This window comes from Ranitomeya variabilis, chromosome 5 (genome assembly GCF_051348905.1).
Source record: "Ranitomeya variabilis isolate aRanVar5 chromosome 5, aRanVar5.hap1, whole genome shotgun sequence".
In the NCBI taxonomy this organism is placed as follows: domain Eukaryota; kingdom Metazoa; phylum Chordata; class Amphibia; order Anura; family Dendrobatidae; genus Ranitomeya; species Ranitomeya variabilis.
The window spans coordinates 196,659,176-196,675,679 of NC_135236.1; the positions used below are offsets into that span (position 1 = coordinate 196,659,176).

Genomic DNA, 16,504 nt, shown 5'->3' on the forward strand with positions numbered 1-16,504 from the left:
TCTGCAGCAAAAAAGTCCTGTGTGAACGTACCCAAAAAACGCACCAAATACGCACCAAAAAAACGCACCTAAATTAGCATTAAAAAAAAGCAGCCAAAAAAAGCAGCAAAAAAGTCCTGTGTGAACGTACCCTAAGACCTCCCTCCCTCTACCAGTGCTCATGTCGGTGTATCCATCTCCAGTAGGCAAATATACCTGAAAACGATGCCCGACAGAGCATGCTTTCGCTCTGTCGGCATCATTATGGTCTATGATTTCGTCGGCGCACACTTGCGAATCCCATTTTGGGTGTGGGGTTCGGATGCACGCCCCGACGGAGTCACTGAACAGGTGCCTGAACGCAGTGTGAAAGCACCCTTATACAAGTAGCTGCATGTGACGGAACCTGTTTATATAATGATGTTGCTAATTCTTTTAGGATGTGACATGTTATAATTAATATTAGCATTGTGGTGCACTTGGTAAAAAAAAAAAAAAGAAACAAAATTGCTTCAAACCTAATTGTGCTGAATTCTTCATTCATTTATGTAGTTAAGGAAGGAGCTGAAAGTTGCCAAGCTGGCAATGGACAGTATGCAGCAGCAAGTCATGGACCTGCGACGTTCTGACTCGATCCTCAGAGCTAGAGAACAGCACGAGGCTGTCGTATCCATGCTTAAAAAGAAGAACGAGGAGCAATTGCTTTCCCTGCAGCAGACGCTGGATGAGGTTAATGGCGCACTTACCGAGCAGGTATAATCCGTGAGTCACATGTTAATACATGACGTGCTTGGTCTCATGTCTGAGGTCTGGTGCCATACCTCTAAAGTTATATGTACTTGACCTGTAGTATTCGTTATCTGGATTGTTAATGATTTTTCATAATACTTATGTATCAATAGAAAGAAATCTGTAATCGCCTGGAGCAACAAGTGAAAATTTCCGAGAGAAACCAAGAACAAATCAAGTTGGAAAAAACAGAGATTATAAACCGCCTGACCAAGAGCCTGGAAGAAAGTCAAAAGCAATGTGCTAATCTCTTACATACAGGTGAGGATGGCCTTTACTATCGGTTTATGTGCAAAGTTATATTAGTTTTGCTATTTTTTTTTGTGTGTCTAAAACGGAAATGGGTGAGAACTATTAATTAGCGAGCGTGCTCGGATAAGGTGTTAACCAAGCACGCTCGTGTGCTAGCAGTGTCTTCAGCCTGCTCGAATACTATGTTCCAATTGTCGTGGCTGTACAACAGCCGCAACACATACAGGAGTTGCCTAACAAACAGGGAATCCCTACATGTGTTGCAGCTGTCGATCAGCCACGGCGACCCAAACATAGTTTTCGAGCATGCCGGAGACACTTTGTTAGCACACGAGCGTGCTTGGCTAACACCCTGTCCGAACACGCGCACTTGTCACTAGTGAGAACATGTATAGCAGGCGAAGCTGTAATGGATCCTTGTTTGGAATAAACCGAATAGCTGTTGTGTGCCTTCAGCGGGCCACATAAAACCATTTTAGAATATGCACCTTGCTGTAGAGTTCAGAAGACTAGAACAACCCTTTACTTCATCATTTCCACCAGTGCTGGAGACATTGTTTAATATCTTACCCAGACTCCAATCACATGTCTTCTATAGAGGGAACTTGTAGATTGATTGCTGCCCTGTGTTAACAGCAGCAGAAACACTAATTGAAGCCATGTATAATATGAGTTGGAGACCAAGCAGGAATCATGACTGTTGAGAACGCTGCCACCCCGCCATGTCTGCAGCACATGTAGACCATAACAAGTTCAGATTATATTTTGCCCTGAAGGTACTTGTGCTTTCATATTTATCTGTACGGCTAAATAATGCATCCAATGTAGGAATATATTTTACATATCTAACTATCTGAGTAGAATTTCTCGATCATTTTCTTGTTCAACCTTTTTTAGGCTCGATTCAGGAGGCCACTCAGTTACGGATTCAGCTTCAACAGCTGCAGTCTTCCAAATTATTGGGTGATGGCATGAATAAGGCTTTGCAGGTTAGTACTTATTTCTTAGAAAAAGATGTTTGTATTTGTCTAGTTTTTCACATTTGAAAGATGCCTACATGGTAAAAGTAATATCTTTCTTATTTAGGCAGAAATAAATGAATTAAAAGAGCAAATTACCATGTATGAGTCTGCTGCCAAGATGGGCGTTTTCATCAGTGGCGAAGAGGAACAAGAACTATCTGACTCCTATGTGGATCTGGGCATTAGGAAAGTTAATTGGCAGAAATCCCAATTCAACAGGTGATTTCTTATGTTTTAAATTATGTATAGCTTTTAGCTATTCTTCCTGCAAAAAAATGCCATCTAAATGAATGTCTAAAGACATGTTTGAGAACAAAAAAAAAAGCTCAATCTGTGTCATTTAAAAAACAAACAAAAAAAACTTATTGACTATTGTCAATGCATGTCATGGAGAAGTCATCATGTAGAACTTGGTAGGACTGAAAATACAGTTGTTGGTCCTATTGGTCAGGACTGCTTCCTCGTCTTGGTGCACATATTTGGAATTGGTACACGTGTGTTTTTGTATGTTTTCCAGCACTACTTTTGTTACAATGTTTTCCAGTATTTGATGTTTTTTATTATCTTGTGTTATATATGTGAAGGATGATGCATGCTGGTCTCAGAAAGGACCTTTCTTCTGATGACATTGCTATAGAGCTGAAAGCTGAGCTTGAACGCTGCTTGAACAGTAATAAAACAAAGCGACAGCAGATTGTTCAGCTGCAATCAGATCTGAAAGCGTATCAATCAAAAACTGAGGAACTGAAAAAGCTACTTGAAAGTGCTGAAAAAGAGGCCAAGGAATGCAAGGTGATTGTCTATTCCTAGTGCTTGGTGTCTCTCTGGATGGATGCTTTGTATGTCATACTGCACAGTACATGTTTAGATGGCAATGAAGGACCTTCTTTTGATTGTACTTTTTTATTTTATTTTATTCCGCTCACTAGGCCAATTCAAGGAACCATGATAGTCAATTGGAATCTGCATCTTTACATAGTCGAGGAGCAGAAACAAACCAGGAGATTCGTAGATTGCAAGTGGAAAAGCTTCAGCAAGAAATTGAGGTTGAATATCAAGCAGTAGATGTATATTTGTTAAGTTCTGTGAGACGAAGATGTATTTGCATCCATGTTACAGAAAAACCTATAAAGTCTTGTATCCATTTTACTGTTCTAGATTGCCACTTCATGGGCTTTTTTAGAGCTACTTACTGTGATACTGATGCTGCTTTCACTGATCAGAGTGCTTGGATTGATTGTTGCACCTTATGGAAGACCGCTCTTGACCAAGCCTGATGTCATGGCTTGTTTCATTCTCCCTGTGCTCCCTGCCTGCTCTTTCACAGCTTGTATGTGACATTTCCTAGCTTCCAACATGCACATTTACTTATCACATACAAGATCGCTGTGAATGTTTAGCCAAGAAGCACAGAACAAGCCATGACATTACATTCTGTGAACTGTCATGGCGCGTTCTGCGCTCCCTACCCGCACCTTCACTGCTTGTATGTGAAATATCAAGTTGTGAAGAACCAGCAGGGAGCACAGTGTGAGTGTGGCTTCAGAGCTGAACAAACCATGACTGTACAAAGAAACAGGCACCCACTGGAAATTAGGTGTTGTCAGGAGGCTATCTTCCATAAAGCGCAAGAAGAAAATTGCGCCCCTGATCATTAAAGTAGCATCCAAGAAAGGGAGGGGAGCGCTCAGAAGCAGCATCAGCTTCACAGTGAGTAGTTCTAAAAAGCTTTTGACGTGGCAATCAAACAGAAATATGGATATGAGCCTTTATAGTGTTTGATGTAATGTGGATTTAAAAAAAAAATGTTTAATTTTTCTAGTGTACCTCTTTAACACAGAAGTAACTTGAATTTGTCTCAATAAATGAAAAAATATATGTCTGTAACTAATACAACACACAACACACACTGGCTAGCTAATGAATTCTTTTTTTTTTTTTCTTTTTTTTTTAGTTGTCTAATCTAACATGGACAAAACCAAATTCATTTTCTTTCCCCCATCTCACTCGACTCCCCCAACAGACCTATCCATTAAAGTAAATGGCTGCTCACTCGCCCCTAGTCCCACAAGCTTGCTGCCTCGGGGTAATCTTTGACTCTGACCTCTCCTTCAAACCATATATCCAAGCCCTTTCCACTTCCTGCCAACTTCAACTCAAAAATATTTCCTGGATCCGTATATTCCTCAATCATGAATCTGCAAAAACCCTAGTCCATGCCCTCATCTCTCGCCTTGACTACTGCAACCTCCTGCTATGTGGCCTCCCCTCTAACACTCTCACACCCCTCCAATCTATTCTAAACTCTCTGCTGCCTGACTAATCCTCTCATACCCCCGCTATTCCCCAGCATCTCCCCTCTGTCAATCCCTTCACTGGCTCCCCATTGCCCAGAGACTCCAGTACAAAACCCTAACCGTGACATACAAAGCCATCCACAACCTGTCTCCTCCATACATCTGTGACCTAGTCTCCCGGTACTTTGCTACACGCAACCTCCGATCCTCACAAGATCTCCTTCTCTACTCTCCTCTTATCTCCCCTTCCCACAATCGCATACAAGATTTCTCCCACGCATCTCCCATACTCTGGAACGCTCTACCACAACATATCAGACTCTCGCCTACCATGGAAACCTTCAACAGGAACCTGAAGACCTACGTCTTCCGACAAGCCTACAACCTGCAGTAACCACCAAACCACTACACAACCAGCTCTATCCTCGCCTACTGTATCCTCACCCATCCCTTGTAGACTGTGAGCCCTCGCCGGCAGGGTCCTCGCTCCTCCTGTACCAGTCGTGACTTGTATTGTTTAATATTATTGTACTTGTTTTTTATTATGTATACCCCTCCTCACATGTAAAGCGCCATGGAATAAAAGGCGCTGTAATAGTAATAATATTGTTTCCATGTATTTTCTGCAGAAACATTTGCTGTGTATCAATGAACTGACCGCAAATGAGGCAAAATTGAAGGCTGCGAACCAGCAACTTTGCAGTGAAATGAGACAAATGCTGGAAGACTTTGATAAGGATAAGAAGGAATCTATTGAAAGGTGCCAGCCGAATCTTGGTGTATTGTGCTTCTGTCCTAATTTGAGGAGATAAATATACATTCAGCTGTAATGGCCTATTTAGACTTGGCAATAATGGGGGAGCGAGCATTTGTAGGAACACTCGTTCTCAACTATCGGCCCTTTTAAACAGGCTGGCAATCGCACAACAAACGAGCAAAATGCTCTTTCATCGGGTGTAATGATTTTTCAGCAGGCTTAAAAATCAACGGGCAAAGAAAGATCGTATTAACAATTGTTCTGTACGTACAGAATATTTGTCAGACTCTCTAATCAAACTAGTAAACGACCGCTGATCAGCTTGTACAGGTCCTTCTCAAAAAATTAGCATATAGTGTTAAATTTCATTATTTACCATAATGTAATGATTACAATTAAACTTTCATATATTATAGATTCATTATCCACCAACTGAAATTTGTCAGGTCTTTTATTGTTTTAATACTGATGATTTTGGCATACAACTCCTGATAACCAAAAAAACCTGTCTCAATAAATTAGCATATCAAGAAAAGGTTCTCTAAACGACCTATTACCCTAATCTTCTGAATCAACTAATTAACTCTAAACACATGCAAAAGATACCTGAGGCTTTTAAAAACTCCCTGCCTGGTTCATTACTCAAAACCCCCATCATGGGTAAGACTAGCGACCTGACAGATGTCAAGAAGGCCATCATTGACACCCTCAAGCAAGAGGGTAAGACCCAGAAAGAAATTTCTCAACAAATAGGCTGTTCCCAGAGTGCTGTATCAAGGCACCTCAATGGTAAGTCTGTTGGAAGGAAACAATGTGGCAGAAAACGCTGTACAACGAGAAGAGGTGACCGGACCCTGAGGAAGATTGTGGAGAAGGACCGATTCCAGACCTTGGGGAACCTGAGGAAGCAGTGGACTGAGTCTGGTGTGGAAACATCCAGAGCCACCGTGCACAGGCGTGTGCAGGAAATGGGCTACAGGTGCCGCATTCCCCAGGTAAAGCCACTTTTGAACCATAAACAGCGGCAGAAGCGCCTGACCTGGGCTACAGAGAAGCAGCACTGGACTGTTGCTAAGTGGTCCCAAGTACTTTTTTCTGATGAAAGCAAATTTTGCATGTCATTCGGAAATCAAGGTGCCAGAGTCTGGAGGAAGACTGGGGAGAAGGAAATGCCAAAATGCCTGAAGTCCAGTGTCAAGTACCCACAGTCAGTGATGGTGTGGGGTGCCATGTCAGCTGCTGGTGTTGGTCCACTGTGTTTCATCAAGGGCAGGGTCAATGCAGCTAGCTATCAGGAGATTTTGGAGCACTTCATGCTTCCATCGGCTGAAATGCTTTATGGAGATGAAGATTTCATTTTTCAGCACGACCTGGCACCTGCTCACAGTGCCAAAACCACTGGTAAATGGTTTACTGACCATGGTATTACTGTGCTCAATTGGCCTGCCAACTCTCCTGGCCTGAACCCCATAGAGAATCTGTGGGATATTGTGAAGAGAAAGTTGAGAGACGCAAGACCCAACACTCTGGATGAGCTTAAGGCCGCTATTGAAGCATCCTGGGCCTCCATAACATCTCAGCAGTGTCACAGGCTGATTGCCTCCATGCCACGCCGCATTGAAGCAGTCATTTCTGCCAAAGGATTCCCGACCAAGTATTGAGTGCATAACTGAACATTATTATTTGATGGTTTTTTTGTTTGTTATTAAAAAACACTTTTATTTGATTGGCCGGGTGAAATATGCTAATTTATTGAGACAGGTTTTTTGGGTTATCAGGAGTTGTATGCCAAAATCATCAGTATTAAAACAATAAAAGACCTGACAAATTTCAGTTGGTGGATAATGAATCTATAATATATGAAAGTTTAATTGTAATCATTACATTATGGTAAATAATGAAATTTAACACTATATGCTAATTTTTTGAGAAGGACCTGTATATAGTTGAATCGCAAATGTTTAATGGCCCGAATCAGCCGTCTAAAGTGATCATAACCTTTGGATACATTGCCAACGACGAGCACTGATTACTGCAGTTCAATCTCCCCGATACCTGTGACTGGTCTTCATTGGAGACTGGCAAATTGACAATGCTCAGACTGCAGAATTGCAGTGTTTTGTGCAAACCATCAAGTGATCATTGTTCAAGTCCTCTGTGGAGACTGTAAAAATAAAAAAAAAAATAGTACAATGGGGGAAAAAAAAAAGCTTAAACATTTTCAGAAACCTTAAAATTCAAGTGTCTGCCCTTTTTGAAATAATAAAGAATATGCATAGTTGATATATTCTTATCTGTAAAAGTCCCAGCCGTTCAAAATTATTAAAATATTTAACACATACAGTAAATAAAAAAAACAAAACTCCAGAATTAGGTATTTTATGGTTATTTCACCTCCCCCAAAAATCCTTAATTAAAAGCAATCTAAAATGGTACTTAAAAAAAAAAAAACTACATCTTGTCTCTTAAAAGGCAAGACCTTTTACAGCTCCTACTATAGAAAATGACAGAAATATTTTATTTTTACAAAGTTCTACATTTTTTAATACGTTATATATAAGATGATGCACAGGACCATTTGACGCACCTATATTTTAGAGGAGGAAAATAGAAGAAAAATTGAAGCAAAAAAGTGTGGTCATAACACATTGTTATGGAGGGGGAATCTGCTTCTGACACTGTTATAAAGGTAATGTCGTCCAATTCTGTACTAATGTCCCCCGTCCTGATATATATGCCCCTCCATTCTGATGCATATAGCCCTCCATCCTGGTATACCTGGCCCCCATTACGCCACACATATAAAAAAAAAACAAAAACATTCTACTCGCCTTCCCTCTTCTCCCTCGCAGCGTGGCGTCCTGTTCTGATGCTGGTAGCTGACTACAGCATGTTAGCAGCGTATGATGTCACTGCCATGCGCCCACACACAAAAACATTTGCTGCGGGAATATTCAATGCTCCCACACCCAGGACTATGGCTGTGGCGAGCAGTGAATATTCATTTTCCTTAATAGTGGGGATACTTGATCGCTCTGCTGCTGCAGGAAACCGGCAGCTGTGATTTACACGTGTGCCCACTATTAATGAATATTCACTGCTCTCCAGGCCAATAGGGAATTAAAAAAAAAAGTTACGATGTCTTGGAAGAATGGGAAGAAAGTTCAAATTTCAAGGGTTTAAATTAACTATGTGCAGCGCTGTAATTATTGGACACATTTTCAAATAGGATGTGGACTAACAAATCGTTGTCTTCCCAGGTGTGAGCGCATGTATGAGCAGCATCACGTGGACATTAAGAACCACATGAGGATGGAGTTGAGTGCAAATTTTGAAGCAGAGAAGGGACAGCTAAGTCAGGCCTACGACACTAAAATAACTAATTTACAGTAAGACTCTGTATTAATGGGTTGTCGGTGTATAGGACTTTAGCTTTACTCCAATATGTGTGGTCAATAATTTCATGCCCTTTTTCATAATTCCATGCAGATCCCAAATCGCTGAGTTGACCAATGAGATGACGGCAGTGCAGGAATGTTATATAGCAGTTTGTAAAGAGAAGGATGCTCTAGAAGATAATGTCCGAGAGAGTCTGAAGAAAGAGTTTCAGCTGAATGAAGAAAAGGTACATGGGATATTTTGAAATGTTCAATATAAAATGTGTTATGACCAAAGATGCTTGATTTATTTTATTTTTATTTTTGCAAGTGGAGAGAAAAACTGATACAAGACAAAGAAATGACTTTGCAAGCTCTAAAAACAGAGCTAGAGTTAAAGTACCAGTCGTCTCTGTCTGATGAGAAGGCTCAGTGGGAAAAGGAATGCACGATAAAGCAACAACTGGATGCACAGATAACACTGGCAAAAGACAGCTGGATAAAGGAGCACCAGAAGGTATGTGGAGCAAATTCAGCCCCGTAGATATAGTGAATATTCTGATGATATGATCTAACTTTGTTATAGCTGTTTTTTTTGTTTGTTTTTGTTTTTTGAGGGTTTGCATCAGTTCATGTAAAGAACATGCCTACAACTGTAAATACTTGGTTTTCTTTTTATTGTGACACAAACAACAAATACGATAAAACTAGCTGTTTCCAGCCAGCTAACGCTCGGCATGCTCATTGCTATCTAATTAACGCTGCTAGTGATTAAACTAAAGTAAATGATGACAACATTCAATAGCGCTTACGCAGGTGGAAAATTAACTTAAAATGAAGTTAATAACAATAATAATTAAAAATCAGAATAATACTAATACATTTTATTCACACTGTAAAATCAAAAGCAAACAGGATTCGTGTGGTAATGTGTGGGGACAGAGCCTCGTGTGGTAATGTGTGGGGATGCAGCCTCATGTGGTAATGTGTGAGGACGGAGCCTCGTGTGGTAATTTGTGGGGATGCAGCCTTATGTGGTAATGTGTGAGGACGGAGCCTCGTATGGTAATTTAATGTGTGGGGACAGAGCCTCGTGTGGTAATGTGGAGGGACGGAGCCTCGTGTGGTAATGTGGAGGGACGGAGCCTCGTGTGGTAATGTGGAGGGACGGAGCCTCGTGTGGTAATGTGGGGGGGTGGGATTATGTGTGGTAATGTGGTGGGGGGCAGGATTATGTGTGGTAATGTCGTGGGGGGGCAGGATTGTGTGTGGTAATGTGGAGGCGGGGTTGTGTGTAATAATGGGGCGGGGTTGTGTGTAATAATGGGGTGGGGGGGCGGGATTATGTGTGATGTGTGGGGGGCGGACCTACTGTGCAGGGTGTGGGATTAGTGTGTAATCACGATGCCTCTTATATATAGATAGATAACTGAAAGCTAGTCTGTGCATAACTGTTCAGCCCCTAAAGTCAGTACTTTGTAGAGCCTCCTATTGTTCCACTTACAGCTGCAAGTCGCTTTGGAAAAGTCTCTATGAGATTTCCATTTGCGACGAGCGAGCATGCTTGGATAAGGTGTTATCCGAGTGTGCTTGGGAGGATGAGCTGTGTTGGTTTGGTGCCAGACATGGTGTTTACCTTAGTGGCCAAAAAGTTCAATTTTGATCTCACCTGACCACAACACCTTCCTTCATACATTCGGGGAGTCTCCCACATGTCTTTTGGCAAAGTCAAAATGAGCCTTACAATTTTTATGTGTATGTAAAGGCTTTTTTCTGCCCTCTCTTCCATTAAGGCCACTACTATGGAGTTTACGGCTTATTGTGATCATATGGACATTTACTCCAGTCTCTGCTTGGGAACTCTGCAACTCCTTCAGGGTTACATTTTAGTTTCTGTGCTGCCTCTCTGATTAATACCCTCCTTGCTCGGGCCGTGATTTCTGGGGAAATTTGCCAGTCATTGTTGTGTTTTCCTTTTGTACTACCAAAAGAGAAGTTAAAGGGAACTTGTCACTTCGGAAAACGCTATCTATCTGCAGGTAAATAGCATTTGAATGCTGGTCAGCCGGCCTAATGAAAGTGTGGCTACTGGGGGAAAACAAACTTATTTCCTCCTGGTATCCGCCAGCTTTCAGTTATGGGGTATATGCAGAGTCTATATTGTGAGTGATGGCTGTAAGCACACACCCCGGCATTTTCATTGATGGTACTTTCTGCAGCAAACGATCAATCAAAGTGCTAAGGCATACTTGCAGTACAAGTAAGCAGTGCGGTCAGTGGTGTAAGGACTATACTTCCCAGAATACTCATTACCTGAACTGGCACATGTTTAAATAAAGAAACAAGATTGTTGTCTTCCCTTTTTTGTTTTAAAAATGCACCCAACTTCATTACAGTTAGTGGAAATCTTGTTCTCATTTATTAGAAAACGGAGTTAAGGATTCAGGATATGGAAAACCAGTGGAGACATAAACTAGACCGAGCAGTGCATGATGCCAGCGCAAAGTCGCTGCAGACCTTAGAAGATCATGCCGTGCAGACAGATGAGCCACACCTCTCACAATCTGCGTGTGGAACTGAGATGCTAAATGAAGTAAAACTTCAACTTCAGAAGGCCTTGCAAGACAAAGAGAGGGCTGTCCGGGACGTCCAAAATGATCTAGAAGCACAGCATCGAGAGGATATTGCAAAGCAAGTAAGATGTGTGGTTTCTTCAGTGTTAACACTTGCAGGCAGACTTACTCCGTCTAGGTTGAAGCACATGAATTGCCAGTCAATATCTGGGGCAGAATTACTTTGATTACTCAGAGAAGTTGACCATAGACATATGCTTTGTAGCCACAATTTATATAGATTTGGGATGATTATACCCAATAAATTCAGCTTTTTTAACTCTAATTATTAATACATTTTTACCTTTTAAAAACCTCACATACTGGTAATGTATTTTTATTACTCCTTGGTTGGTTTTGCTTTGCTCATGTGGAAGATTAAAATGTAGGCTTGAGAACACAGGGTGCACTATTGTGAATGGGATTAGTTGGATTGGCTCATGTACAACTAGTACCTCTAGGAACCTTAAAGTTCTGTTCTGGCCTTAAACATTTATTACTTATCCATTGATAATTTTGCTTTTTTCTATCGCTTCCTTTGGGGGACACAGGAAACCATGGGTGTAAGCTGCTGCCACTAGCAGGCTGACACTATGCAGAATAAAATTAACTCCTCCCCAGCACTGTACACCCCACCAACTGCCACTAAGTTACCCAGTTTAGCTTAGTGTCAGTAGGAGGTGGACATATGTCTTTTACTAGACCCATAGCTAGCTAAGTTTTCATAATTTTCCAGTTTTGTGTTTTCCCTTTTTTATTTTTCAAAAGCTTCTTCTCTCCATACTTCTGGAGGGAAACAATGTGAATAATCACCCTGTTCTCCTACGTAGGGACGGTGAGTACGGTGTGAACTGCCACCCCGTATCCTCATCTGTCTAGCCAGCAGGAACCTAACCCCTAACACATGAAGAGTGTTTAGGTGATCTGAAGAATGGTCCTGGCTCCCCTCTCCTGCCCGCTCTCCCACCAGAGCCTGACTGTTGTCCGTTCCTCCTGAAATCACACAGTCCAAGGAAGCTCGGACATCCAATGGTCCTTCACAAGCATTAAGGATTGTACAGGTTCCCTATTTTTTTTTTCCCATTCAATCATGAGCAAGAGCGAAGAAGAAGATGAAGAAGAAAAAAGGATAAGATGAGGATGAAATACATTATTTAATGTTTGTCATATACACTATCCCTGTAGATCTACATATAACTGGGGGCAGTATGTTATGTGTGCGGGCTTGTGTGTTACGGAAACAACTCTATCTTTCTTCCGGCTGTTCTCTGTGTTCTCTGAGCTCCGCACCGCTCACCTTTCCTTCTCCAGCTTCATTTGAAAATTTAGTCCCCGGCTTCAGCGTGGCCTAGTCTCTGGCGCTTAACTCCACCCGCCTCTTCAACCTCATCTAGCGTGCCTTTCTCCCTCCCAGCGTGGACACGCCCCTTGTTCCTCCTCTACTGGCACGAACTCTGCACGCCCTTTGATACTCAGGAGGCCCGCCTCTTCCACTCTGCAATCGCCATTTGCTGGTGTCTGGAAACTGCTGCAAAACAGGATCCTCTCAAGACCAGGAGTGTCTCCAATCAGCCCTCCTGGGTCCTCTTCTACATGATCTCTGGGCACAATTTTCAGGACTTCCTCTCCTGTGGGTAAGCTCTGCAGACTGACACCCCAGCGGATCTCCTTACTGTCCCCTAACCTCTGGCATTTATTAGTGAGTCTGCTCAACCTCTGTCATGTCTAATCCTAAAGGAGAGCGCTCTCACCCTCCGCCCTCTACTACACTTGTCAAACACTGTTTACTCTTATAAATGCAGACCCCCCTCAGGTCAAGCTTCTTCCCTCTGTCAGGACTGTAATAATTCACCTGTTCTTACTACCCAGGACTCCAGGAGTTCTCTTCCGCTTCTCTCAAGAGTGCCCCCCCGTCCCAGCATGGGCGACTTCTCTGTGGCAATCCGTTTCGGATCTTACCAACCAAGGTGTCCCGGTCTCTGGTATTCGTGCTGGACAGGTTGCCTATTCCCCCCCTCGGTAGCGCTTGCTGTATCTCAAGATACACTCTATAAGTGTACCATTAATGGTCGTAAGATGATTAGGCAGGAGAGTTGCTCCAGGTCCTCTTCTCACTCTGTCCCCTCCGGGTCCCTCTTGGGGGCCAGCTTCATCACGTTCGTCCTCTCCAAACTCGCTTTCAGACCGGATTTGGACATGGTTTCCGAGTCTGATTCGGATCTGGACACTGATCAAGCCTCCAACATGAGAGACATGGTCCAGAGTCTTATTGTCGTGATCAACCAGACTTTTAATATTAAGCATTCGCCTACAGAGCCCGCAGAACAGTTGGTGTCCTTCAGATGATCAAGACCAACTCTTAGGGTATTTTCTCCCCATAAGGAATTTCAGGAGGTCCTCTCCAGAGAGCGGGAAAATTAATACCAGATGTTTTCAGAGAGGGAAACGACTCAGTATCTTGTATCCCTTCTCCTCTGATCTGGCTGAAAACTGGACAGTTTCTCCTACGGCGGACCCCTCGGTTTCCAGACTATCCACTAACGCAGTTCACCTCTCACGGACGGGGCATCTCTCAAGGACTCCAATAACACTCATAGATTTGTTTGCAAAGTCAGCTTGTGAAGAAGTGGGGTCCACTTTATGCCCTGCCTTTGCCACCACATGGGTGTCAAAGTCTGTATCTGCATGGTTTAAGCAACTCTGGCAAGGCATCCTTGCTGGATCTCCTTCTGCCGAGTTAGCTGACCTAGAGCACCACATCTCTCATGCAGGAAAGTATGTAGTAGCGGCCTCCCTCGACGCTGTCTAATGTGCTGCTCAGGCGCCCAGGCCATCCGCAGAACCATCTGGCTAAATGCTTGGCAGGCGGATTTCTCTTCTAAAAACTCTCTTACCAAGTTGACCTTTCAATGATCATGACTGTTTTCTACCAGGATGGACCAAATTATAAAGGACTCTAATGGTGGGACGAGTTCTCTCCTTCCTCAGGCAAAGCCTCGACGTCCTTCCCTGAAGCATAGGTTTCGGCCTTTTTGTACTTCACGTTAACGGAGGATTTCTCTTGCCAGAAGAGGCCGCAAGCACGACAGGCTAGGAAAATGGCGTCCTTTAAATGGACACCCTCCTGGCGTCCCCTCAACAGGTAGTGTAGATCTTCCAGGAACAGACCTGGCAGATTCTCCTCCACATGACTTTTCTCCGCAGCCCAAGAGTTCCCCCAGAGGGGGCAGTCGTCTCCTGTTTTTCAAGGTTGCTTGGCTCCTGTCTGTCCAGGACGCCTGGGTCAGAAAGGTCATATCTTCAAGATACAAAATAGAAATAATTTCTTAACCCCCAAATCGGTTCTTCCAAACTCATCCCCCAGAGACCCCTTTCTGGTTCCAATTTTTATTCGTATCCATCACCTGTCTTCTCAGATCAGGCGTCATCATCCCCATTTCACAACAGGAACACTTTTCAGGTTTCTATTCCAACCTCTTTGCGATTCCAAAAAAGGATGTGTCAGTTTGGCCCATCCTAGATCTCAAATTACGGAACAAAGGAGTTTATCTACATCACTTCAGGATGGAATCCCTACGCTCTATAATAGCTATAAATAATTAGTCCATTGATATGTAGAATAACACATTCAGAAATAACACAAAAACCTATCCAGAAAATAATTCAAGACAGGCCACACGAATGTATAGTTACAATTATATATTTTATTATAACAAGAAGATGGTAAAAACCTCAACCATAAATAGGATCGGAGGTACTTTCTATACTATGTGTGTATTTATGGTTGAGGTTATTACCATCTTCTTGTTATAATAAAATATATAATTGTAACTATACATTCGTGTGGCCTGTCTTGCTCTATAATAGCGTCTAAGGAACCACTGGAGTTCCTGTACTCGGTGGATATCCAAGATGCATATCTCCATGTTCTGATATTTCCAGGTTATCAGTCATTCCTGCCTTTTGCCGTCCAGCAAGACCACTTTCAATTTGTTTCCCTGCCCTATAGTCTCACAACCGCTCCCAGAGTCTTCACAAAGATAATGGTAGTGGTGATGGCCATCCTTTGGATCAGAGGTTTATTAGTCACACGCTATCTTGATGATATCCTCATCAAGGCTCCGTTCCTTTCCCTGGCTCAGGAAAGTCTATCACTTTCGATACCCAGTTTTGACTCAGCTGGTTACTCAACAGGTCAAAGTCCTGTCTAGTCCCTTCTCTGCGGCTTATATTCTTGGCCATGGTTTTCGACACCCTTCAAGCAAGGGTGTTCCTTCCCAAGGAAAAGAAAGTAGCACTTTGACGGGGGTTTGATCTTTTCAGGCCCCACTGTCTCTCTCCCTTTACTAGGTCATGGTGTTTCTGGGCAGGATGGTGGTGGTTGTGGAGACAATCACCTTTGCACAGTTCCGCCCCAGGTCACTTCTACAGACCATCTTGTCCCAGTGGAACAGATCCCTTCTTTCCCTGGACTGTCCAGTTCGTATCTCACCTCGAATCAGGGCGTCCCTAAACTGGTGACTGTCATCCCTCTCATTCTTCAAGGTCGATCCTTCCTTCCAATTCACTGGCAGGTGATTACAACAGACGCCAGTCTCCTCGGCTGGGGAGCGGTTTTCCGACACCTCAAGGTCCATGGCCGATTTTCCCCGGAAGAGACTTCCCTGCCAATCAACATACTCTAGATCAGAGCCATCCTTTTGTCTCTTCTGCATTGGCAGAACATCCTCAAAGGTCTTCCAGTTCAAGTTCAGACAGACAGCGCCACGGCAGTGGCTTATGTCAACCACCAGGGAGGAATCCGGAGTCCTTTGGCCTTGACCGAAGTCTCCAAGATTCTCCTCTGGGCAGAGAGGTCAGTCCCGGTAATATCTGCAGTGCATATTCCCGGCGTAAACAATTAAAATGACGACTTTCTCCGTCGTGAGGGTGTCGCGGCAGGAGAATGGTCCCTGCATCAGGACGACTTCCGTCAGATTTGCAGGTCTCGCAGTTTGTTTCCAGGTCCCTCGATCCCCTTGCGGTGGGGGCCGACGATAATCTGGTCACAGTTCGATCTGCCCTATCTGTTTCATGCTCTTCCCCTACTGCCCAGAGTGTTGAAAATCAAGGCAGGACGGGGTACCGGTCATCCTGATAACACCAGATTGGCCCAGGAGGGACTTGTATGCAGAGGTCGTCAATCTGCTTGCAGACGCCCCCCGGAGGCTCCCGTCAGACACGATCTGCTTTCGCAGGGTCCAATCTTCCACCAGAATTCTGTCACTCAATTTGACGGTGTGGCTGTTGAGTCCGTGGTTGAAAGAGCGTCTGGGTTCTCGGGGTCGGCGATTCGGACCATGATCCGGGCCTGGAAGCCGGCCTCGTCTCCAGTTTATTACGGGACTTGGAAAGCTTTCTTATGTTGGTGTGAAGCTAA

General features: G+C 43.4%; 1 protein-coding gene across 2 annotated transcripts in view; it reads left to right on the forward strand.

Moving 5' to 3' along the window:
- CEP152 (centrosomal protein 152) overlaps positions 1-16,504 on the forward strand; it is a 60,336-nt gene that overhangs the window by 15,449 nt on the left and 28,383 nt on the right. The window contains exons 9-19 of one of the 2 annotated variants that reach the window (XM_077263712.1): positions 532-732; positions 882-1,029; positions 1,918-2,009; positions 2,107-2,261; positions 2,627-2,834; positions 2,972-3,088; positions 4,969-5,099; positions 8,357-8,485; positions 8,586-8,721; positions 8,805-8,990; positions 10,899-11,168. In XM_077263712.1, coding sequence (XP_077119827.1) covers positions 532-732; positions 882-1,029; positions 1,918-2,009; positions 2,107-2,261; positions 2,627-2,834; positions 2,972-3,088; positions 4,969-5,099; positions 8,357-8,485; positions 8,586-8,721; positions 8,805-8,990; positions 10,899-11,168 — 1,773 coding nt within the window. The remainder of the gene's footprint in view (positions 1-531; positions 733-881; positions 1,030-1,917; positions 2,010-2,106; positions 2,262-2,626; positions 2,835-2,971; positions 3,089-4,968; positions 5,100-8,356; positions 8,486-8,585; positions 8,722-8,804; positions 8,991-10,898; positions 11,169-16,504) is intronic. The other variant, XM_077263713.1, reaches the window with a different exon arrangement.